This window comes from Vespa crabro, chromosome 18, assembly GCF_910589235.1.
Source record: "Vespa crabro chromosome 18, iyVesCrab1.2, whole genome shotgun sequence".
In the NCBI taxonomy this organism is placed as follows: Eukaryota; Metazoa; Arthropoda; class Insecta; order Hymenoptera; family Vespidae; genus Vespa; species Vespa crabro.
The window spans coordinates 5,025,081-5,051,656 of NC_060972.1; the positions used below are offsets into that span (position 1 = coordinate 5,025,081).

Consider the following 26,576-nt stretch of genomic DNA (forward strand, 5'->3'; position numbering starts at 1 on the left):
TTTTTTTTTCTTTTTTTTTTTTTTTGTTTCCTTTGTTTGCTTTATATGGTCTTGCGTTCGAGTATAATGCGGCATAAAACCGGCTACAAAAGTGCGCTAGAATTTCTGACTGTCTCTTGCATAAATCATTAAAAGTGGTTCCGCACTGCAGTCCCACGACTTGAAGTAAGAACGTACGTACGTACCCTTTTCTCTTTTCCTTTGTTTCTTCTTTTTTTTTTCCTTTCTTTTTCTTACGCTTTTCATTTCGCGCAAAAGAGACTAATTTATTGTAAAAGTGTATGATTCTGTGCTTGCGAATTGTCGATTATGAAGTTTAAACTAACGGAAAGGAAGAGATTGATTGAAAGAGGATAGGAGGAGAAAGATTTTTACGTTTAAATAAACGATCCTGTATTGTGACAAATTTAATTGATATACAACGGTTTACAAGGGATTTTTCATCGCATCACGCCACGGATTGGTACGGGAGATGACGGAGGATATTCGAATCGAAGAACAAGCGTGAATAAAACGCAATGACAAGTGGAATGGACAAACTGGAAGACGCTAGTTTTGTTCTCTTGCTTTCTGTCTTCTCTTTGATTCGACACATCCATTCTCCCTCACAACGATACTAACTTTTTCTTTCTTTAAGTACGTATTTCCGTTCCGAAGGTATGTCCTGTTAAATTTGTTTCTTCGTTTTTTTTTTTTTTTTGTCTCCACAATGCATCTTCTTTACGTGTCTTTCTTCGCGATCGCGTCACTTTGGATATTTCTTAAAAGTGATGTTAAAAGCGGGATAGTCTCGGCAAAACTGTCGAAGGATTGAGGGTATTTTTTTGTTTTTTTTTTGTTTTTTTTTTGGTTTTTTTTTGGTTTTTTTTGTCCTTTTTTTGTTCTTCTTTTTTTGTTTTTTTTTTGTTTCTTTTTTGTTTTTTTTTTCTTTAAATATCGAAGCTACATGAAGATACAACGGTGAGGAATATGTAAAATAATGTTTTATTCCATCCGCATGTTAACTCATACCGGATGTGAGTGCGCAAACGAATTGCGCTTTGTGTCAGTCCCCGCTTTGCTACTGGACCGATCAGTTATATAATTTCTTTCATCATTTTCGATTATCCCACAATGTTTACACTTATCCTTAGACGGGTAAGGTTGAAAATCTGCACGATTAAGCGGAGACTCTTACTCGCCGACGATATTTATTTAAGTGAACAAAGGTAGTTGATGCGTGAAGGAGGAACGTCATGGAAAGAAATGATGTTGGCTCTTAGAAAATTACATAAATTACTTTTCGCAACGGCGCGTTGGGACGGTACGCGGGGATTTTCTTGTTTTGTATGTCTCTGTGTTTTTCTCGCATTTTATTCTTGCGTTTATTCACCAAGGTAAATAGAGGATAGAAAAAGTTTACGATGAACATCAACACGGAAATCGTTCGCAATGACGACGAAAACAACGCGACGATTACAATGCTTTGTCATTCTGAATCGAGCATCGAACGTAGTAGCTTCCTACGTAAGCGAGACGCTCCGAGAAGCAGAAAATTCTTCTATTTATAATAGAGCAACATTCATATTCGTTTATTCGTGGGTTACATTGTTGCAATTCTCATTTTTGCATTTATCCCGATAAATAACTTCGTTTGTTTTTTCTTTCTTTTTCTTTTTTTTTCTTTAGCAATCTTCGAAGATCCTCTCGCTTACGTAATCGGACGTATTCTCGCTCTCGTTGCACGTAAACAAGTACGCTCGTATACGCGCACACACGGAGATAATTTGGCATTGCGTCAAGGTAATCGTGACAATGTTATTATCGTCTTTTCCGGACGAGTCTCTCCGTATCTTCATTTTTTTTCGTTTTTCTTTTTTTTTTTTTTCTTTTTTTCTTTTTTATTCTTTCGCTTATTTAAACACATCACGCACGACGTTTATCATTAGTTTTAACGATCTATCTTTAAACCGATACGTATGTTATCTATCGTTTATTAATCGTTGATAGATAACAATGAATCGTAATAAGAAAATCTGACGATATGATAGTTAGATCGCAACGCATGAAACTGGATCAAATCGATTATCTTCGATTTTTCACTCTTCGAATGTTGTTAAGATGGAAAAAAAAGAAAGATCTCGCGAACGTCCCACAGAAAATGATATCTCGCTCGTTTTTTCTTTGGTATAAACGACGATATTTACATTGGAAAAACGTAATGGTATTTTGTCAGATCGTGTACATATTTTTGGCGAACAATATTCGATATTCAGTTACACACGTCGCGGCTCATGCCGAATTTATCGTTCGATCTCTTTCGTCGTCCGGTTCCCTTGCTTCGACGGATATTCCGTGAAAAGACGGAGAAAGATAAATAAAGAAAACGTAGAGCGTCGTATCGCGAACGGAATCAAAAAGGTCCGCAAAAGTTTGCGTTCTCGACGATGTATCAAGTAGGTACGTACTCTACGTGCGACAGCTCGAACGACTATAAATCAATGGACAGTATAGCGAACGCGTGGTTCCGCACGACGTAAGATATCGTCTTTTTGGCACTAAAACCTTGGCCTTGATGATTAATTTTGGAATCGGGGATCTCGACGAACCGGACCGACGTAGAATCGCTTCTTCCCTTTAATTCGTTAGAAACGAGTAATCCAGAAATTCCAAGAAAGAAGACATTTTCTCTTATTTTAAGAGCTACGTCGAATTTTCGGATTGCCACGAGATCGCATAGAAGATCGATATAAGTACTCGTATAACGCCATTACACGATCAATCTAAATTCACTCACCCGATTCAGAAAACATAACGCACGACGCTTCTTTCACGCTCATTCTATTCTGTTTATCTCTCTCTCTCTCTCTCTCTCTCTCTCACTCACTCACACAATTCGCACGATCATATACATATTACCTTTAATAAACGTCTATAGGTATATATTTTTATGTAATGTATAGACTATTACATTCGCAACACACACGCTCGACGTGATTATACACTTTGTTAGTGAAAAAATTCTCATGGATCCAACGGGGGTACGCGATTCTTTTCAAGCTCGCACTGCACAAAATAGTTTGCACTGGTATACCATACTGAAGTAGTTAATTAATTTGCAATAAGAATAACTAGCAATAATAATAATAATAATAATAATAATAATAATAATAGTAATAGTATATTCGTGTCACGATCGGAGACGGTTCGTCCTCCGTCGTATTTATTATTTTGGCACGTGACAGCTTCTCTCGACCCTCTTCCTTTTTTTCTTTCTTTAAATTTCTCCCCTTCTCTTTGATCTCGCTGACATTGCGATCAGCGTATATTCGACGTAAGGATCTAAGCGTACGTCGAATAATATTATAGAGTTAATACCATTAACTCTGTAATATTATTTTTCCCATTGATATCTTACTTTGTTCTTCTCTTGTTAATGGCAGTTAATATGACGAGTATCATTTTATTATATGGTTGCACATGCACCCACCCCAGGACCATCGTACTACTATAGAATTTTCGATTTTTTCGATTTCTTTTGATTTCTCTATTTGATTCTCATACAATTATTTACAATTTACAAACGCGTTCTCGTCCGAAGACACGGAGAATAATATTGCATTTCCGAACGTTGATTCAGTTTTCATCTCTCCGATGACACGCTTAATGATGAACACATCGCAAGAACACACGCCGTGTATTTCGTCCATAAATTTTGGCAGTGTAATTTTATGTAAAAAGAAAGAATCGCCATAAAGCAACGTTCTTTACTATAACTCTAACGGGATCGTAAAGGTAACGAACTTATCAATTATTAATTTGATCGAATGTAACGTCAGGAAAAAATCAAAAATTGTATTTAACAATTAGATTTGAAGATTTCTCGTTGATCGGTATCGGTGTGATTTCGATTTATAATTGTAAAGGAATGTTGCTCTATGGGGTAGAAGGAATATTCGTTGCGAAAGAGAAAACGGAGAGATGAAGAAAACTTGTTGAATCTTCCTTCGGAAATTCGGCATATTTTTTTAGCGTTAGGTGCTCATCTTTATTTCTCTTTTGATTTATTCAGGTGACGTACTCGGGTTTACCGTCGCGCATGGTCCAGTGTCGCGGCGAGACCGGCGTCCAAGGAACCGCAACGTCTAGCGTCGCGACGCTCGACGTTCTTCGCGGAAACCTCGAGAAAACCTTCTTCGGGCTCTTCGGTGGTGAGTCTGCGAAGGTGACGCTTCTTCTCGGTGGTCTTCTAGGCGGCGGCGGCGGCGGAGCCATTAATGGCGGCGGCGGTGGAGTCGGCAACGAAATTGCTGGTGATTCACCTGCCGAACTGTCCGAGTAACTTACACCTGAGTATGCGTATTGCTGTGCACCTGGTCGCCCTCGGTAGTCCCAATCGCGTTTGCTGGGGCGTAGTACTGAAAATTCATTCGTTAACACAATTCGTTTCGTTTTCAATCAACAACAAATTTTTTCTCGTTCGTGGGAAGTCATTTCTTCATAATCGTTCTTTCTAAGGGAATTTTTTCAGAAACGGAGCCATTATTCATACGAGCGAAACAACTTTTACTACTAGAAAATGTATATTTCAAATTTCTTATACATTTTGAAGTTTTCTTTGAGAAAATTTCATTTACTTCACACGAACGTTTCTGGCTTCTCGACGTCGAAAAATCTCGAACGAATATTCGACAGAGATCTTTCCTCTTATGTGAAAAATCTTAGATGAAAAACAGTTTCGTGTTTGTATACATATATACTCTCTTTTTCTTTTTCTACGAAGCTTACGATCATTAAAAGCTACATGCAATGCGTCATAAAATGTTCCACTCGTGACGCGCTAAGAGCTTGCTCGAAGCCATGCGAATTATGCGCAAATAAGCTAAACTTTTCGATCTTTGCTTGGGAAAAGATTTTCAGGATATAAAGCGTGTAAAACTTTAAACGATATATCGTCGTCTTTTATCGAGGCACATATATATATATATATACGCGAAGGACAAGGAAAGGTGGACCGTCCGACATCGTAGAAAAATTCGCCTCTATTTATTCTCATTTTGTAAAGTAATCGATATATCACGTACCAAAGTACATAGCACATCGAATAAGTAAACGATAGGACGTAGAGATCGAATGATGTGAACACGGAAAGCTCTAAAGAAAACTGATATGAATAGATAGATAGAGAAAGAGAAAAACAGAGACAGACAGAAAGAGAGAGAGAGAGACAGAGAGAGCGAGAGAGAGAGAGAGAGAGAGAGAGAAACAGAAAGAGAAAGAAAGAGAGAGAAAGAGAGAGAGACAGTGGGATTAAAATGAACGGGCGAGAGTACTCACATATGGTCCCGGGAAAGGCGCATGCATCCTCCGTCTAACTCTGGAGTCCGTACCACTAGAGACAAAAACAAAAGTAGAACGAAATGCGCAAACGAGCAATTATACGCCTCCTGCAATCGTCGAATAAGAGAGACAGAAAAAAAGAGCGCAATACATCCAGCCAGCCGCACATTGCACGCATCGAAATCTATTTATGCGTAATGTATACACGTATGCTAATGATATATAAGTATATATATAGTCATATATACAGTATGCAAAAGTTAATAGGGTCTTCTCGTTCCATCATCATCGACTTCGACGTTGTACATTTTCGTCGAATTGACCATCGAGATGTCAATCGCGACATCATTCAGAAATATATATATATATATATATATAACGGATATATACTCGTTGGTCCGACCAAACGAGTGTGTGTTAACGTTTATACGCTGCTAACTGCATGCCAAGCGTACTCTATGTGTATCTAACTTGTATATACACGAACACACACGCACGCACGCACGCACGCACACACACACACACATATATGTATGTATGTTTTTACATATACCGTTGGAGGCACCCGATCTTGTCACTATATTATATCATTTTCCTTATGAGACGATATAGAGACCTTAGTAAATTAATAGAAATTGTTTCTTTTTGATCGTTATCGAGTAGGAAATATTTCCAATAGTAACATCGACTGCCTCGTTTAGTATATACATATATGCATATATACACGTGTAAGAAATACGGCACTTCTCTCAAGGTTTCATCCTTCGTTATGAGACGTTGAAGTGTTATCAATCGAAAGAGGGAAGAAACGTTTCAGTGAGCATATTTTCATCGGAGCACTCATCGTATTTGATTAGTAAAGGAAGAACGTATTTCTTTCATGAAATTTTTCGATCAAGCATTTTTTTCTTCTCTCTTCGACCATTTTTACCAATCGTGTGTGTATCGTTTTGGCATTGTATGCGTGTTCAAACGAGCTATGATGCTGACTCACCCGGCCATTGTCGAAATCTCGACCACCACCGATCGTCAGTCTGGCTTTTGCCTTCATTGCGTCCGACAATGGTATCTGAAAGAAGATGGAACGAGTTTAATTTACTCGCGAGTTAATAATAAAGAACGATGATCAATTTGGATAAAATGATACGAGTACCTTCGCTCTGGTAGCTTCGGTGTGCGACTTGTAACAGAATTCAAGGAGAGCGACGGCCAATGCCAGGAGAAGTCCACCTATGAGAATGTAAAAAATTCCAGCGACGTTACTGAGAGATAATTCATTTCTCGAAGCGTCCTGCTTGTCGCCGTGCCTGCATTCCGTTCTATCGTACCACCATCGATTCATCAACTTTGTTAATTCTCCGCTTTCCTTCAATGACAGCACGGCTAAGTTGATGGAATCTCTGTGAAATTGGAGAGAAAAAAGAAAAGAATTTATTGATCGTTCGAACGAATTTCAAATGATCACGTTTACGTGATTTCATAGTAGAGAGAGAGAGAGAGAGAGAGAGAGAGAGAGAGAGAGTTAATCTCGATTGGCATCGACCTAACGATCGTTCTGGTTAAAGAATAAAGACCTTTTGTATATAGGAAAAGCTCGTTCATGATGACTTTAAGATAAATCTGATGAACGGATAGGAGCGTAATAGCGAAAGAGGAGAGGATGATTTGCAAATAACATATGGTTCCAAGAATATTAGATTCAACCAAGTTCGCGGAACAAAGTCAAACGAGAAAAATCGGAAGAGAGAGGGAAAAGAGCTTTTGAATCGGGATAAATCGACGTTACATTATTAAAAATAGGAAGAAATCAAGAGGAACGAACAAAGAAAAGAAGAAATAATTCATTTTCCTTATAAACAGAATAAAAGAACGGTAAATATATTTGACCGATTATAAAACAATTCCTTTCAACGTTCGCTCGGAGTTTTCTTCAAGGAAGAACGATAGAAATGACGATGAGCGAAATACGATAAAAGGAAGCAAAGTACGCTCCCAAGTTGAGAACGTTCTCTAAAGGTAATGATATGGAAAGAAGTGTATGCACATTTTTCTATGCTAATTGAACGTAATGACGCGTGCGACCCTTCCCTTCTCTCCGGAGGATACCAAAAAAATACCGTGGCCAACAGGAAATATACTAGCTTTCCTCTTAACGCCTCGTTAATTGTTTCTTCAATTCTCACCAGCGAGTTTAAAATTGAGAGGAACGAATCACGTTTGTGCTATCGAAATATGTGATTTGAAATATCTAATAGAAAAAAATTGATGGAAAAAGAAAAGCTTACCTCAAAGGAGAACCGAGCGGAGTCGCAACACCAAAACCCTTGGCATCGAGATTTCGTCCGACTTTCATTGTGTCGCAGGGCAATCTCTCGTTGATGTATTCGTTCTTCGGACTCTCTATCAGTAGAGCGTACTTTCCCTTACTCGTTCTTACTCTCCTTATTCCTTCGTCGTAAGTTTTAACAAAGACTTGTTTGCGCGAATTCATAAATTCCCACATCTTACTGTATAGACTGATTTGAGATTTCTACGGGTATACATGGGTTAGAAGAAGCAATTATTATTTATCAAATATATATTTGAAACGTCATGGGGAGGCATCGTTCGTCTTTGTAGATCGTACGATTACTTACTCGAAAAAAGTCCCGCGTAGAGCCGTGAGACAACGTTCCATATTGTACTTCCGTTTGCGAAGCGAGGTCTTCCGGCGAATTTATTGGAGCTACCATCCTTTCGACCGTTAGAAAGGCAGCGAGGTTCGCGGTGTAGGACGATATCAGGATCAGAGTGAAGAACCACCAAACGCTGCCGACTATTCGGCCGGATATCGACCTGCGTCGATAAAGATGCGATAAAGATTAAGATTGATCAAAATGAAAATTATAGACTCGATCGATATCTCAGGCAGATTTTATTACTTTATTCGTCCGTCCGTCCGTCCGTCCGTCCGTTCGTTCGTTTTCCTCTTGTCTTGGTCTTTCTTATAAAATAATATCTAAATTCATGGGACTCGATAAATCGTAGCACAAAGGATTCGTTCGAATCCGCAAAATTTTCTCCAAGTTTCGAGCCAAAAGTGGAAGACCCTAATCCGATTATGCGAAAGAATATTCAGTCATATTTAATAACGGATGATTCTCCTTATAAGAGGAAGGGTGATCGTCGAGAAGAAAAAAGAGAGGAAGCGAGAGAAAGAGAGAAGAGGGTGTACGACGGATGCATAAGTTTCCGGAAAATTTACAATTCATATCATAACCACGGGAATATTTAAACCATTAATCAAGGAGCCTGCCGCGTTAAATTCGTGGCGGTCGCGATGGTGGCCACTCGACTACGACGGAATGTAAATTAATTGAGACCTAGTTTCGAAATGAGCACGCGTTCGCTCTCTCTCTCTCTCTCTCTCCCTTTTTCTCTTTCTCTTCGCATGGATGACGAGCTAGAAGTGCCAGGTATGCGCACGCACTGTAAGCTCGAGTAAAAGCACGTTTTGCGAGGTTTCAACGAAGAAAAAAGAGCAGCTTCGAACTTTCGACCTATATAACTCTTTCCTAGTCGAACTTTTTCGAACGCTAACGAACGTTCCTTCACTCTCCTCTCTCCATTTCTTTTTTCGATCGATAAAACGAACGATCACGACATCGCACTTACAATTTTTAACCTTTTCTCTAATTCGTAATTTAATCGAAATCTCCAGACATCTCGGCGCTCTAAACCTTTGAAGTTGCGATCGAGAAAGAAAATGAAATAAGAGAAACGAAGGAAGAAGGTAGTAAACGCTTGGAAGAGAATCGAAACGTACGACCTCGGTAGCGCGTGTCGCGAGCAACATTTTCATTCGAGCACGAACAACACGCTCATTTAAATGAACGCTCGCGAACGATCGCCAGCTTCGTCGTAGTACCGATTGCAAAGTTCTCCGTTGAATTATAATACGCAAGGCCAACGATAAAAAGGGGAAGAAAAAGAAACAGCGAGATTTCGATCGAATCAGGGAGAACGGTCGTTCGTCATTGCGTTAAATAAATAATGGCTCTTTTTCCTTATACCTGTTTTATTCCTTTCGCTTTATTGCGACGAGAATTTTCTTTATATGATATGGACAATGTTTTATTCACATACAACTGTTTTTTTATCATTATTCCCTTTTTCCGAAAGTCATCGCTTTTCATAATCCGTAACCAGATAGATTCTTCGCTAATTATTCAGAAATAACGTCTTCGTGGCGATAAAGAAAATCTTTATGTGCAAAAGAGAGAAAAAGAGTATGGAACGTTTATATAGAAGATTTTAAATGCCGAAAGGGAGAGCTTTGAATTTTACTCGATTCATCCTATCAACCGAGTATACGCTCGAGTTGACTCGCTCAAAGAGAGCTATTCTCTCCTCTCGCTTTTATGTACACATTTATATGTATATCTATACATATATTCCTCTCGCTCGGCGAAAGATGAAAATGGCGAGCGAAAGACAGAAAGTCTATAATTAACTCCGCGAAGACTGTAAAGACTATTTGAAATGAGAATGGAATATCAAAAGTAAAATAGCGTTAAACTAGACGATATTAATTAATCTTTTGCTCTGATACCGAGGGGGAATTTGCGTCTACTGAAAATATGCAATTTTCCAATCGAAAGAGTTAGGATACTTAATGGCATTTGAACGAGACATCAAACTATTTTGCAAGATTACATCTTTGGTGGATTTAGATGGGAAAAAGTTTAAGTAAGGAAAAAAAGCTTACCTCGGTGATATGTCGCAGCCTTGCTGCATGAACGCAGCCAAAGCGAACCACAGACTGTTGATGATACTGAAATCGTTAGCCATGCTGGACGTTGGTATATGTGGTGAACCCTGAGGCGTGTGAGGATGCTGAAGGCTCGGATCATTTCTACCAGCCATCGTTGGGTCACCACCTCCGCTGATCGTCAGGACTCTCCACTCGTACGGTGAAAACCTGTGCGGTCGATTGTACGCAATCAAACGAGGTACATAGGAGAGATAGATACAATCTCCCTATATGTAGGTATACTTGAGAATACGATTGAGACAAAGAAAATTAAAGAAAGAGGCAAGGAAAAGGAATTGTCTGAAAAAGAGTGCGTCGACTCGTTCAATATCGATCGACCTTAACGTCGTATTAACAACAAAATTGCCTATAATATGTTATCAAGATCTTCGACTTCATTTATCGTCGGGAACCTACTTTCATTAGGGAAAGAATCACGCGAGAGATAAGGAACGCAAATACCTCGCGTTCGGCCTGAAATAAAAGCAGCGCGAATTTATCGCCGGACGGTGGCATAATATGACCACTGAATTGCGATAAATGCACGCGTAATTGCAGTGCCTCTACACGTAACTGCAGTACTTTGGCGCGCTCCTACGAAGCACCACGTTCTCATGGCAAGGAAATAAAAATACTGTCGTTTAATTACGTTCCGTATGAAAGAGAAAGGGCGAGCAGGAAGAAAATACAAAAGCGGAGAGGGAAAGAGAGAGAGAGAGAGAGAGAGAGAGAGAGAGAGAGAGAGAGAGAGAGAGGAAAATAAAATAGATACGGAGATAAAATAAGGAAAATGCGATGAACAACTATTCAAACAATGGAATTAACCGGGATAACTGTGTAGTTTCTGTCGCCCGCAGTCATCCACCATTACTGAATACTCTATCTCTTTTTTCAACGTTGAAGTAAACTATGCTATATATGAAAAATCTATGTGCGTAATATTTAAAGTGAATTCGACTGAAATAGAATGCGTTGCTACCGAATACGAAACATCTTGAGTCGATCAAAGTGACTAGATAAAATGCCGCTAGACTGTGCGAATAGAGGTAAAATCGTTGATACGTCAACGAGATTAGTAGGAGGTGCCAAAAAAAAAAAAAAGTAAGAAGGAAAAAGAAAAAAGAGAAAAATATAAAAAAGTCCTTGGGCATATATATACTGTGTATCTATTTTTGCCGTGGGGTTTATGGCCGTGATACGGTCGAACTCTCCTTAACAAGTCCGACTACGTGCGGACTTTATCTACCGGGGAGTAGAAGCTACTTATATACCCTACGAGGACGCTCGGATTTTGTATTCGAGATACATACAGGCGTACGTGTAACGGGGTAAGAGAAAGGGAAGAGAGGGAAGAACGAAGGCTTCCAGTATTATCGTCTCTCACCTCGAGACTATGAATAGGACGATGGACACTCCGATGTAAGAGAAGATGACGCACACCCAGATCTCCTTGCTCAGCGGATTGAGAAAACTAAAGACCCCTGGCTTCTGCTTGATGGGCTTCTTTATCATGATGCTGATACCGAGAGACATGAAGGGTTTGCTGAAATCAATCACGCGCTCGCGCTCCGATGTGATCGTCATAGGAGCGATGGCGATATCCGCCTCCTGAAATATACATAAGCCGTTACGACGATTAGAAGAATTTGCGATAGACGACCTTCAACGCGTCGAACGTAGAAACTCCGTTAAAATCTCCGTTAGAACGAAAACGATTTCAAAAACGAATTCCTATCCTTTATTCTTTTAGACAGCAAAATGCAAGAAATAAAAGGGAAAAGCTTTGTTTGCTTTCGACGAACGCGAAATACCAACGTTGGATCACCGAGAGACTCCAACGTTTTCACTTCAGTATTTTCATTTATAATAACATCCAATAGATGTAGCTCGATACTCTCTGCCTCGAGAAAGGGGAGAGAGAGAGAGAGAGAGCTTGCAAGCTCGAGTCATCTACTGGATGTCGCGGGAACGTTCAACTTAGGGGTAAAACAGCCCCTTTGCCGTTCCAAAAGTTGCAAAGGATCAATAGCCAACTCGTTCAGGGAGTCGAATTAGAACGAGTCAATCGACAGATTCTTCTCCGAAAGTTTTCCAGGATATGAGCTTCCATTGAATCCGCATTACGTAACGCGGGTATTTTGATACTCGCCTTTCTAATGAGTTCACCGACCATTCCGTCCCAACCACCGGGAACGTCCGGATTTTCGGTCCCATATTTTCCATCCTTTACGATCCGCAACTCGTCTGAAAATTTATACAAATTTAGAATTCCAAAAGAACTGGTTGGAATTTTATAAGGTAACGCGATACGTACAGGTTATGCCAAGTTTTTTAGCTATGAGCTCGGCGAGATCTTTACAATAACCCTCGTAACTGTCATTTCCAATGAGTACTTCGCCGTTCTCAGACTTTTTCTTCATGATGTAAGGCTCCTCCTGTTGAATCAGCGAACGTGCCAAATTTATCTGACAATGACAATGACGAACGATCGATGACAATTATTTATATTCCTAAAGCAACTCTAATTTACCACGATCGTCGTAACGATGTAAGTTCTATTCTTCTCTATCTCGTGTGGCCGCAATCTTACGTATTTGGCAGCTATAGTTTGAAATCCAGCCTCGTCGGTCCATTCGGCTACCTAAGAAGAAAAAAAAAAAAAGAAATGACATCGAATAAATTAACTAGTCGCTTCTCTAGACGGGAATGAATTTGCTTAAAAAATTTCTATACCTTGACCATGGCACTGTTGACCGTCATCTCGACCACGTGAAGCGTATAATTTTGTCTTCGTCCGTCGTCGTTGAAACGTATCTTCCCCGTTAAACCTTCGATTTCAACCTGAAAGCAAGGAATATCGATAGTTAACGATCCTCTAATCCTTACCTATACACGATACGAAATCGTTAGCTCGATCTCTCTATATCGTTAAACCTCTTCGTGGAGAGAACGTTTCGCCGTGGTCCGATTTCACGAGTGGTAACGATTTGCCTGATATCGACAGCTTTTATGCTCGACGTTATCACGAAGAATGCACGAGGGAAGCGACTTTGGACGTAAGGGTATCCGTATACCGACTATTTCACAGGCTCGAAGGAATTCCGTTAGTAGTCGAAAGCATCGGCAATTACTGTCAGTGCCAGGAATACGTCGGTGGAGAGGTCCACGGTATTTTCGGTTGTCCGATATTTGCGGGAACGTACGTACGGCTTTCCTTTCGAAAATTCGACACGTCGTCTCCCGATCTTGCGGACCACGTTGGTCGATTTGAGATTTAGGAAAAGTACCCTTAATCGTATATTTTATATTCGAAAAAAGAAAAAGAAAAAAAAAAGCAGCCAAGTATAACATCAACCTTTTTACACGTACCTTTCTGAGAAATCTTGATATTTTGTCGCCGTGTTCCCATGGCGTGACCACATCACGGCTGTAATTGCACTCGAGAGATCTCGTAGCGTTCGTTGGTTGACTGCTGTTTCCGGTTCGTCTAACGTTGTTCCGATCAGGCTTCTTTCTGAGAAACTTGTTGAACGCTTCGACGAGAACGAACACCGCGTCGTACGTCAAGGCCGCTTGCGCCTGACAACGGGAAATAATGGCCGGCAATTAAACAATTGATACCGAAAGCGGAACTTTAAGTCAAGGGAGAAGAAAATCATATTCGCGAATAATCGTTTGTTGGTTTCCTTTTCTGAGATAAGAACGTCGGTACTCTTTGACATCCGTATAGAAATTCGATTTACGATCGAATCTAATACTCGAACGCAGGAGGTGATTCTCGCGTAGAAAGAACGGAAAAGAAGGAATACCGAGCCAAAGTTGAGAAAGTACGGTTGCTATTCTCGTCGACCATAAAGATCGTGCACGATAATCGTTGCATTAGATCTCGAACGTTATCTCTTTTTCCCCAAGTTAGAGCTTTCACCCTTTTCTGTGTTGCGAACGTCTTAGTAAACAACCATATTCGTTATAGTATTTCCAATTCGTACTCTATCGTAGAAGACGAAGGCAAGCACGACCATTCCTCTTGGCTTTGCTGAGAAAAGCGTTCACGACAATGCGCGTATTTTTCTTCGGCGATGTTACGAAAGGAATGCTGCCAAATCGATATTACCCTCGATCGCGTCGGATATCCTTGCTGTTAACATACCGTTGCGGATAGTCCACGAGAGATTCCAGCGAATGGATACGTTTTATTACGAAAACGATATTTGTGCCAATAGATATAAATTTGTGCATTTTCCTACCTTCGAACGATTAGACTGTTGCGTTCGACAACGCTAAAGTACGTTCTACAAATTTCATATCTAAAGTTAAGAATCTCTACAAGCAAAATGAAAGATATTTCGTGCTAGTTATGTTATTAAAAAAAAAAAAAAAACAAAAAAAAACAAAAAAAGAAAAAAAACACCATTTACATCTCTCTGAAGTATTTCTTTTTCCTTTTGACCTCGGTTAATGTTATAACGTGTTTCATACGGAATAAGAATCTTTTTATAATTTTCATAGAAGCGACTGCGTCAGCAGCCAATTCGCTTTCCGCTTAGCTGGCATCAAGGCCTTGCAACTTGAATATAATGTAATGTTTTGAATTAAAACAAGACATAAAACAAAGATATAAATTATCACTTCAAATAGTTTTAGAAAGTAATCTAAAAAAGTATCTTATTATTTCTATTCTGCCAACTAGAATATCCCATGAAAGAGTGGTTAAATGAACAAATAAGAAAAAATATTTAACTCTCCCTCTCTCTCTCTCTCTCTTTATCTACTTTAATTGTACATATTTGAGAGTTGATGTATATCCGTTGAAAAATAGTACTTATCGGATGCGCAACAGAGTTTCGAGGACACGAGTAACGAGTAAGCGAATATGCGGGCTGAATTCCGTACGATAAAAATGGCTTGGTTCTTCTCATGTATATGCACTAGATGTAAACAATCTACGTTTGTTTATTCGATGCAGGTATGCATGTACGTATGTGTATGCGTGTAGCACGGCCGGGAAAGTTTATTTGATTTTCGTTTCTTTTTCTACGAGAAATCAAACTTTTGCCGTATTATCTTGGGCATTGGGCTATGCGAAGTAGTCGAAGACAAGGTAAGACGAGACTTTGGTCGCTCGAGACTAAATTGGACCACTCGAAGGTACTCGAGGGTCGTTGGCTAGCGCGAAGACGAGTTTCCTCTCGAGAGATACACACAAAGGGGAAAAGCAAGAGGAAAACAAACGTGGCAACAAAAAGAAAGAAAAAAAGGAAAGCGGGAAGATGAAAAAACTACGAGGTAAGGTGAGAGAAACGAGAACGAGTAGTGTACTGAACTGAAATGAATTTAATACCATCACGTACGTCATCAATGTGACATGCGAGGTTATTTGCTTTATTTAAACGAGATCCTAGGTACCTTTAGAGTAATATACGCACGCACGCACACACACAATTTCTCTGCGCTATGAATTTTTTAGTTCGGTGAAAACAAGACGTTTCTGTCTTGCCTTTTGTTTTCGACCGAGTAAAGTGAAAAAAGAAATGAAATACACCAAATGACAAGAAAGAGACCGCGTTAGTTGGTAATTACCTGTTCGTGGGATCGTATACATATTTCTATGTAAATAAAATTATTCTCAAAGAGTACGAGCATCTGTTGACGTATTCTGTTGCGGAAGTGTAAGGCGTAAAAACAACTTGACGCAAGTTTGTCTTCTAGTTGTCGTGAAATTCTTTCGTTGCAAATTCGTTGCATCCAGATCGAGTGCGTTCTTAAGTCATAAAAGTAAAGCAAAGGGATCGATTCTTATATGAATGTATCTTAAAAAAGTAACGAAAAAAACAAAACGGAGGAAAGAATGTAAAGTTGTTTCAACGAAAAGGCAGAGCGAAGGAGAAACTTAGAGAGAGTGCGTTGAAGATGTATAAAAAGAGATGAAAGAGGGCAAAGAAAGATAGATGGACATAATTGAATTCATTGAAAAGCCATGGAAGAAAACTTTTTATGACGTCTTTTGCTAATTTCGATACGTGTCTGACATCGAGAAAAAAACATTGATTTTATTGATCAGATGTCATTACGATTTTGCGTGTAATTTTTCCAAATATAATAGCAATGTTTTTCAACTAATTTATTTTCCTCTTGAACACTCCAAATATGAATTGCAAACGTTATTAATATCAGCTTTTATTCACATTTTTGTAACTCTCCGTATAAAGCATATACAAATCAATTTTTACTATGACATTTTGGTTCAATTTTTTGAACGAAACATTCGTATAAAAAGCTGTCGAAAACATGGCATGAAATAAAATTCGTTTGTAAACGTATCCTGTTAATATTAAATGAAAAGGTTTTAAATAAAAACATAAAAGCGAATCTTTTAGAGAGGGAAAAACGTACAGAAATGGCAGTGCTTATACGTACGGAAATGGATTCACGACCGGCCCCCTGATTGGTGACAGGATCGAGGCGATGCCAGCCGAGGAGGAAATCCTTGACGTGAGGTCGAGTGGCGTCCACAATGCGAAAGCCGGTGATGTTGATGGCTCCGTACTCGATCACCTCGCTCTCCCATCGATCGTCCATTATCTGATTACACGAGAGGAACAGAGAGAGAGAGAGAGAGAGAGAGAGAGAGAGAGAGGAGGGGGAGAGGGAGAGAAACAGAGAAAATGTGCTACTTCAATATCCGCTTCGATACCGAAAAAGAAACTTTGGAAAGTTCTTTACCGGAAGCTCGTTTGCCCTTTTCTGATCTGACGTTTCTTAGGCGCGTCTATTAAAGCGTACGCTTTTCGAAGCGACGAATTTCGAATCCTCTACCGAGCCCTTTTCATTTTCTTCTCTTTTCTTTTCCCCCTTTACCACCTTTGATTTTTCCTATCGTAAGAAAAAAAAAAAAAGAAAAGGAAAATAGAGAAACACTATTTCGTTCGTTCATCTCGTCAATTTTTCATGACACAACCGAGGAGAATCATCGAAATCTATATGCGTTTAACGATGCGTCGTAGGGTTAGTAAATGTCTGTAGAACGGGGCTAAGGTGAATGACGATGGTACAAGTGTAGAGAAGGAGGCAAAACTAGATATATACGGACAAGTGTATTGCCGGTATCTCGAGCGTGGTACAGAGCGTAATGGCTCTTGCTCCTTGTAACTTGCTTCAAACCGCTAAACAGAAGCTAAACTGCCTCCCTAAATCGTACACACGAAACTACGGATTCTGTGTAGGTACGTGAAGAGCTTTACGTTGAGAAACTTTAAGGCTATCGGTAGAATTTGTACGATAACGTTTCAAGAAATGGAATTTTTTATTATAATACTCGTTTATAATGCTCGTATTAAAAAGAACTCGAGACAGATCCATTGTTATATATTTTGTTATTATAGTTTCTTTCGCGTTAGCTTCAAACGCTAATTACGTGTAAGCGAGTAATATTACGATAGAGATGTCGCAAAACGGGTCGATATCAGACGCGTTCGCAATTAAACGCGAGCCGAGTATGGTCTCAAGGATAGATAGGTTTTGTGAATATTCTTCGATGAATTAGCGTAACGAATTGTTGCCATTTCTAAGCGTAACGCGATTTACACGGACGAACAATTTTATCGCTGTTAATACGTAAGTAATTACGAACAATAAAAGAAACGATCGATCAATCGTAAGGAATAAGAATGCAAGATCAAATATATTCTCTATTATAATTCGTAAATCTGTGTAATTCTAGACTTACCAGTCCACTTAATAAGTAATGATACGTTCTTCTTCCAAGCGTGACGTCTCGAACGTGACTCACCACGATATCCTTGGCCATGTCCGTCGGACAATCCAATACCACGTATTTGTTGCTCCATCTGAAACAGGTAGATAATAAATAAACCTGTTCAATTCTTTTTCCAATCTCTTTTATTAATTATCAATTTTCTTAATACGTTCACTTATTTCATAATTATTATACTACATATTACTTTCATTATTAGCGATCATTTTGCCTCGAATCGATAACATTAAATCCAATCCGAGGAACGTTCCAAATAAACTTCAAATAAACTGTATAATGAAATGTTGCTTATCATGAAATGGTACTCAACGCGTCGATAACGACAAACTGCTTTTTATACGGATTAAAACGACCGCTATGGTTTCTCCGTCAAAGGGAAAGAAAAGGAGAAAGAGGAAAACTGGATATCGCTCCACATCGATTATATCTGCATTATGCTTATTTTCGTTAAGTGTCATACGCCTATACTCGATTCGAATTCACAGTTACGGCCAGTCGTTGATTACCTGCATCGCGTAAATGGAGCACGCCGACCACAAATGCATCGGTCGGTAGTAAATTGCGGAACGGACGCGCGATAGTTGCTCGGCAAAACGTAGCGGACGAAACGCGTTTGCGACCCGGCACGGAATTTCCTCGCATTCGAAAATAATAGTTTCGATCATGGTATGCATTAAAGTCGATACTAATGTCGCATTAAAATAAAAAAAAATAAAGAAGGAAAAAAAGAAAAATATATCCGATTACCGATTAAGTTCTTCGAGACTTCGGAGAAAATCGATTGCCTCGGACATGTTTTGTATCCTCTTGACGGTTTCCACTTGAAAAGACTCGTTCCCAGGCTTCAGCGTTTGATAAATTTGCTGCAGCCTTAGGAGACCTGAAAGAAAGAAAAAGAAAAAAGGGGTGTGATATTTGGGAGGAAGTCGATACTCGACAAATTCATCCTGCAAAATTGAACGCCTATAGATAGTATCAACGACATGACGACGGCTTTAAATCGTCTAGTAAAAAATTCTAAACTATATATCTAATTTATGGTTAATTGCTTCTTCGAGAATGCATTTCTGCTCATTTCGTCGTCGTTTGTCCTTACATAAGTATCGCTGCGTGTCTCGACGCGACGGCAAATCGAGTTAGTCGTATTTCCATGCAAACGCATCCGTTTGCACGGAATGCAAAGGAAAGAGAAAGTATTTTATTAAATTGTACGTTCTTAAAGAAACGCAGACTGGATATTTTTATTCTTTTTGCCTGCAACGAGGCTTCTTCGTGCTCGGTCTAGTCAATTTTATTCGTTCGTTTTCGCATCGTGGTCGCAATGGATGAAATCGATGACCGCGTTAAAGAGCAAAAAGGCGCAATTGCAGACTGTGTCGTTCGGTGAAGTGGTGATGGTGGTGGTGGTGGTGGTGGTGGTGGTGGTGATGGTGATAACTCAGTCGCGCGTCACTAAGCAGCTTGTATTTCGACGAGTGCTTTGAACTTTTCGCGAGCGAGCTCGGCCTTCTTTCGACGATGTTGGCCACGCGTGTCGACACTCTTTCCCTCTCTGTTTACATCAGTAACTGACCCAAAAAACTACTAGCGTTTTCTAAATGCGTCGAGAACGAAAACGTGAATTTTTATTCTTTACTCCCGAGGGTATTACTTCAACGAGAGTTTTTTGATGAATTTTTGATTTATTTCAAATAAATTTTCGTAATAAATGAGTTATCTATTTTTAACTCCTTCAAAATGTACTCGTCTTTTTTTCTTAAGCTGTACAACGAGAAGAAAAGATCTTTAAAAATTCAAGTAACTTAGAAAATATCACACAAATGTGATATTATAATGCTCAGAGACGAGTCGCTGGACTCGCTATCGAACGGAAGGGATTACGTTAACGTCACCAAAGTCGCATCTGTCGAAAATCCATTACAAGTTAGGATGCGTTTAACGAGTATCGAGCGTATCGAACGTACGACGATCCCGAGGACTAACGATTTCGAATGCGGCCGACGAAGAAAGAAAAAGTGCGGAACGTCGGTTGCGCCGACAGGGTAATCGAAGTTGAAACTCCGCACCCAGAGAGGTTGGAAATCGTCAACAAGCAGGAAGTCAGCGACATCCAATATGTCCTGAATTCTATAATATTCTACGCTTTCGCTTTAACATGCAGGCGCACCACGATGCGACTAATTATCGACACGTTGTCGATGCTAATCGTCTCTACGGACCACGCGATTAAGGTTAAGACAAATTACGTTTACGTCAGCTTCTACTCGTCTAAGCTAATTCGCAGCATAATACTTTTATATACGTAGATCTCTATCTTTGAATACTATTCCCGAGATTCATAAGTTAGATAGAAGGAAAAAGGAAGAAAAAAAAAGAAGAAAAAATTATAGCTTATGGAGGAATACCGGTGCACGTGTTTACATTCATTAATCGAATCGAAACTGAAGTTAAATCGCCTTACAACGACGTTAGAGATTGGATTAAAACTTTCAAGCTCTTCGAGTAACAACGTAATTATCATAGATTGTCGATTTATCAAAGGATAATTGCCAAGTGAAAATTATACGAAGAAGACGCTAATGAGATCAACTTTTTCGTGTAATCGTAAACTTTGCGATTGCTTCAAAATTGCAAGCTTTGCAATGAAATCCTTGGAATAGAAATGAAATTGAACGTAGGTATCTTGTTGCATACGTGATTTTCTCTTGCTCCTCGAAAGATGAAGGGAGAAAAAAGTACAAATAGACGGAAAGAATCGAGAGGCAATGAAATTTATGCGGGGTATCGCATAGCTGGCGCGTGGATAGAACGATCGAGGATGAGGAGACGACCCTCAACGGCGTTGCTGGCGACGCAGAGATGGCCCGAGGGACAAACGCGCCATTTCGTCTGGCACGGTATGCGAACAATCCTGTCTGCCGCCTCATACGGGAGGCTTGCGGTTTCTCTTCCTTTCTCTCTCCACCCTCTCAGACCCACACGTGCGAACGTACATACATGTGTGTGTGTGTGTGTGTGTGTGTGTGTGTGTACGTACGTACGTACGTACGTACGTATATATGTGTGGTACGGGAATACCACCAAGACCGATGGAAACTAATGTCAAAATAGATACGACTAGGTGTGCAGCATCTCATCCTCTCGCGGCCATGACAATGAGCGATCGAGTACAAGCCGAATATGCGTCCGGCATGTTTCCGAGCCTAAAGAGAAAGTCTTGCTTCGAAATCGTACGTAAAACTTTACATTTGTCAGATTTGGCTTGGGTCACCTCTAGCCAAATTTGTTTATATTTTTCTTCTCTCCGAGAAAGGACATCGATCGCGAAACGGTGAAGTAGGCTGAAAAAGTCGAGCGACCTTTACTAACGTTATCCATCTCGGATAATGTTAATTATCGTGGAAATACGTGCGCCGATTTAATTTAATTCTCGATCGAGTCGAAAAAGGCTTACGACTGATACTATCTACGTGAAACGTGAAAACTGACGTGCTATTGCAAAGATCTCGAGAAAAAAAACGAAACACATTGGTATCTATCCACTCTGTTTGAGTTATACACACACACACACACACACACACACACACACATAGCATAGCTATAGGTAAGGTATGATCGCGAGTGCGTAGTCATGCTCGCCCAAAGGATACACGTACACCGCCAGAGGCAGGAACATCGTTACAAGGATTCCCGAAGAGTCTGATTAGTCCGAATAACAGAGTACGGACTGATTAGCGCGTCCCAGCTCGTAACCATCCCGAGGGCAATCTTGGATATTCGCTCCCTCTTTTAATCCCTCGAGGAAGCGGCATTACACTCACCTTAAAACCGAGCTATTAGTCGTTTCTAGAGGAAGAAGAAGAAGGAGGAGGAGATAGAAAAAAGAGAGGGAGAGAGAGAGAAAAGGATAAAAGTCTTCAGAATTTTTCGGACTTTTGTTCCTTCAAATCTACCGTCGAAGATGCGACTTGCCCTCGCAATAATTTCCCTGACGAGAGAGAAGGCCGAGGGATTGGATAAAAGGAGACCGCATTATCTCCTTCTTCGTCTTGATGAACTCGCCTATTCATCGACTGTACGATAATATCTCGCGATTTTTTAATAACGTTGAACGAACTTTGGAAACACTTTCGTCGCATGCACGCAGAGCAAAAAAGAAAAATATGAAGCTTTTGAGATGCACAATTACGATAAGATAAAAGGTGAGCACCTTCATTTCCAAAGGTCGACGCGAGAATTATGGATGAGATGCGTCGAGCCACGACGAGAACGTTTGTCACTGTCGAGATCCAACCAAACGTGCCTGGCTATATTTTAAAGTCCATCGGCGTCGCGAAGCCAACGACGATGCGCACTTTTCCGTAAATCTTCTTTCTCTAAGAAACGAGCTTATTCGTTCGCAAAAGAGAACACATGCATTTTGTATTTTGTATTGAAATTGATACATTTTAAGTACCTATACTGCCGCTAGAAGTATCATAGATGTCACTTAACGAGGGATCTGGAAAAAGTATTTCAAGGTAACTGTCATGCGAAACAGATTAGAGCTTAATGAAAGGATTACATCGTCTAATTTTTTTCGTTAAAAACTTTGTCCACTTGGTCGAAACGAGAGAGAGAGAGAGAGAGAGAGAGAGAGAGAGAGAGAGAGAGACCCTGCCGTGCGCCCTTTGACAAGACAGAAGAGCAAAATGTAGAGGGTCACACGTGCGCTCGCGTTCATCCTGGATTAGCCTTGGAAAGATAAGTGGCCAACGTAATACGGGTACGGATAAAAATATCTTTCAGCAAGAACGTAAATTTCTAAGTAACGACAGCATTCGGTCGAGACAAGAATCGGATGAGAGTTTATTATGTATCGATCGACGTGACATCGGCTTCGTTTCTCCTTCCTTTTCACATTTCGTGCTTGGCTTAAAACTGATTAATCCTATAAGATATATCGTACCGTTAAAACGCTCGACGCTATCGTGGACAAAAAGGAAGATCTCGAGGGAAATTGTAATTTCCGCGGACGAAAGCGGAAACGTATCGCAACGAGAAATATTCTATTTACCTTAGCTAGCGACTAGATGTGTACCACGATGAGAAGGGGCGGGGGGTTGGAGAAGAGTCGGAGAGACCGAACGTACGCGATGGGACAATGGTAGGGTGGTATGACGGCGTTTAACTCAGGCTTAACAGGATTTAAACCTGCTCGCGCTGTCCGAGCCCTGAAAACGGTTGGCACGGAAATCCACGCCAATCCACTGTTTCAATTCCCTGGCACGTGACCATTATACCACCTACAAAATGTATGCACCCGGTCAACACGCTCTATTAACGATGATTAATTCTAAACGCGGAAGGAACTATCGTTACCAGTTATACTATACCTACCTCTCGTCCAACGATCGAGATCCCTTGCTAGAGCATAATGAGCGCTCGCGAATATCACGTAAATTTACATTGGCACGATGGGTGCAATTCTCATCTTGGTAAATGATTTAACATCGAATAAATATGAAACTGTAGAATCGATCATAAATGAGCACGAACTAGTTCCAAGTGTTGCCTTACCTATCTATTGCGAGGAGCAGCAGCGAGGAACTATGTTTAACGCTACTTTTTCTACGTGAAAGAATCGATAAAAGCGGACAACATCGTCTACACGCTCCAATTCTTTTTTCAATCAAAAGTCAAACCAACAATAGTAAGTCTGACTTGAAAGTTGAAATGCTTCGTAAACGGTTCTTCGAAAAATCGAGCAAGAAATTTATCTTTACGATCGTAAAGTATCCAACGAAGATATCCCTTCGTATTTGTCTCACACACTAAGGAGGATACTCTGGTTTCGATTGATTTTATTGTCACTTATCGACGAACGCACGAACGTTATTCCGATTAGACTGGACTGGACAATGGGTGCCGTTCGAACGCACTTATTACGAGCCAAGTTATTCGAACCGTCCATTTGTCTCTACGCACATTGACATGCTCGTTGGCCGTGCATTAAAATAGATGAAAAAGCTAATTATCGATATTTCGAATTCGAGAGGGATACTCGTTGAAAGCTTTCTTTGACCTCGTCGACCATATCGAATCCAAGAATTGACGATAAAAATACTTTAAGAAAGAGACGATCGAAGAGGCGTTATTTCGATAACGTTATTCGACTAATTAACGTAACGCTTTCTTTCGTGCGATCGTGGATCGTGCCTAATTAATGGTCGAACACTGACCTGGCGATCGCACAAACGGAGTAAAATTTGTGGTGGTAGTGAAGCTTTTCGCTAAAAAAAAAAAAAAAAAAAACCAAGAACCGAAGATAATTGCGCGAGGTAGCACAATATTATTAGTAGTGACGTGGACACTTAATGACGTGAGAAAATTTTTTAATCGATTTTCTCTTCTTCGAGACAATTCCGCGATCATCGAAGATTGGATCTACTCGAATATTTTCTCGGAATACTCGTAAAGATGCCGTTACATCTAAAATGGATCTAAGAGTTCCAACGGTGTTGTGTATCAGAAAGGAAAAGTCGAAGAATGGAACTGGATCGATTCTCGAAAGTTAGTCGAAAATTGGCAAAGTACTATGTCAATGGTTAGGAGAATCTTCCGTGCATATAGTAGCTATGTATGGATATAGATCTGTATATTCACGTATATCCGTATACACGAGGCGTATAATCATCGAATATCCGGAATAGGTATCGGCACGGACGCCACGTATTCTGCCAGTAATTTCCATTACCTCGGCCGTATTCCCTTCCTCTTGTTCTCTCTCTCTCTCTCTCTCTCTCTCTCTCTCTCTCCCTCCCTCCCTACAGTTTGCAATCGACTTCTCTCTTCCTCTTCTAATTCACTACATGCTCAATTTGTGTCATTCAAAGATCAGTCTGTCAATAAATCGTAATTCCGGACGATCTCGAGAAATCCATGAAACAGATTACTCGATATACCGATTAACCGACTATTAGAAATCATTAAATAGCTACACGTACGAATGACATTCCTATTCCTATTAGAAGAACTTCTCGGAATCAAAGTCCAAGTAAATAATAAAGAATTTATGAGGCAAATAGTGTGTATTTACGTTTATCCGTTTACATAATTAACAAATTCTTAATTTCTTTTTTTATTTCAATTAAAGAAAGATATAGTTAAATTCTGCTCTCTTTTCCTTTCTTTTTCCATCTTTCCAATCCTTCCGTATGGAAGGTGCATCTAGCTGGCGATAACGAGCAACGCGGGAGAGATGTTTATGTGCGTTCGAATTCCAATTAATGGGCACGTCGAGAACACTTCGGTACGCGTGACATATCGCGGCGCATTGTTTCACGGGGAGCAAACGAGAGAGAAAGGGGAAGACCGAAATGAAGGGCTCCCCGAGAGACAGATTACTCTCTCTCTCTCTCTCTCTCTTTGATTTTAAAGTCCACTCATGGTAGCTCGTTCGATCGATCTCCGGGAACACTTTCTCAGGCTACTCGAAATAGAATCCGCGAAAGCTTTTTTCATTAGCTCGAATTTCGGAAAAGCTCGTAGCCGACTACTACACCTATGTATCCGTATATATTATACGCAACCTATCGACTAGAACCAAGAGGACATCGATTCCTGTGGTGGAATATTTTCGACCAACTCATAGTGCGCTCGCGTTCTCGTTTTGTTTGCTTTTCGTCGTTGTATTGCCACTTGCGCCTATCGCACCATGGAAATGGATCGAAAGATCCATTACGAGCAGGGGCAGTGGAAATGTATAGACGTATCTATATGCGTAGATGTATTTGCACCTATATCCATGCATGGTTATAGAACGAAAAGGAAAAATATTCACGGAGCCGCTTTGTTTCATTAAACCAGTTGAAAACATTCCCGTTCGAATTTTTTCCATCATTGCTTTTCCGTCTGTCGTCCTCTCAATTTTTCGATCGGATGGATCACATTTTTATAACCGTCGATGTCAACAACGTTTCGACGTTTGTCGAATTGGATAAAAAATAATCGGTAGGTTTTTGTTCTATCGTTTATTTATTTTTTTATTTATTTATTTATAATACATATCGAAGGAAAATTGTCGAGAATTTTTTTACCTTTTATTTATTACGAAAGAATTTTGTCGTAGGTCTCATTGTATTTCGTCTCATTACATTCGAAGGAATTGTCGGATTTCGGCAGGTCGGTCAAAGATAGAAATTCTTCATCCGGCTAGCTACATTCACCGTGTCATTGTCAGAACGGGTCCGTTCGGCCGACCGATGTTATCTCATCGAAGACAAATTACGTCGTAATAATACGTATCCGATTCGACGAATGAAAGACAATAAAGTGTTTTATCCTTGTCTTATTCTTAGGTAAAACATTCCTTTAATATTGAAAATACGTAGAACTTAGAAAATTCCTTATCTCGAACGAACTAGGCAAAATGTGTCTTCGAGTTTTGTGCACGCGCACGAACGACGTTAGACATTAGGAGGGACTAGCAAATCGTGCAAGAGCACATCGAGCACGTCCGACGGCGAAGGGTCACGGACTAGACACGTAGCCGAGACGCATCTTCCTTCTTCACCCTTTTCTATATACTCATCCTCTCTCTCTTCTTTGTTGTCTCCCGTTGTCCCTTAATTAGCGAGGTTAAAAACCCACCGTGTCGTTTCTCCGTCCTCGTTGGCTTACTGCTTGATTACCTTCCGCCGACGTGACTGA

The 26,576-nt window shown here is 40.1% G+C and overlaps 1 protein-coding gene across 7 annotated transcripts in view; it reads right to left on the reverse strand.

The window, feature by feature from the left end:
• Positions 1–368: 368 nt before the first annotated feature.
• The window catches only part of LOC124430313 (glutamate receptor 1), a 130,367-nt gene continuing 104,159 nt past the window's right edge, over positions 369–26,576 (reverse strand). For 6 of the 7 annotated variants that reach the window (XM_046976671.1, XM_046976673.1, XM_046976675.1 and 3 more), the window contains 15 exons: positions 18,633–18,765; positions 17,838–17,958; positions 16,529–16,693; positions 13,481–13,690; positions 12,845–12,952; positions 12,642–12,752; positions 12,426–12,546; positions 12,261–12,355; positions 11,496–11,719; positions 10,067–10,279; positions 7,956–8,154; positions 7,605–7,849; positions 6,473–6,719; positions 6,314–6,388; positions 369–4,397 (listed from right to left, as the gene is read on the reverse strand). In XM_046976671.1, coding sequence (XP_046832627.1) covers positions 4,323–4,397; positions 6,314–6,388; positions 6,473–6,719; positions 7,605–7,849; positions 7,956–8,154; positions 10,067–10,279; positions 11,496–11,719; positions 12,261–12,355; positions 12,426–12,546; positions 12,642–12,752; positions 12,845–12,952; positions 13,481–13,690; positions 16,529–16,693; positions 17,838–17,958; positions 18,633–18,765 — 2,342 coding nt within the window. In that variant the 3' untranslated portion in view covers positions 369–4,322. Of the gene's footprint in view, positions 4,398–5,316; positions 5,372–6,313; positions 6,389–6,472; positions 6,720–7,604; positions 7,850–7,955; positions 8,155–10,066; positions 10,280–11,495; positions 11,720–12,260; positions 12,356–12,425; positions 12,547–12,641; positions 12,753–12,844; positions 12,953–13,480; positions 13,691–16,528; positions 16,694–17,837; positions 17,959–18,632; positions 18,766–26,576 lie in introns of all 7 variants that reach the window. The other variant, XM_046976672.1, reaches the window with a different exon arrangement.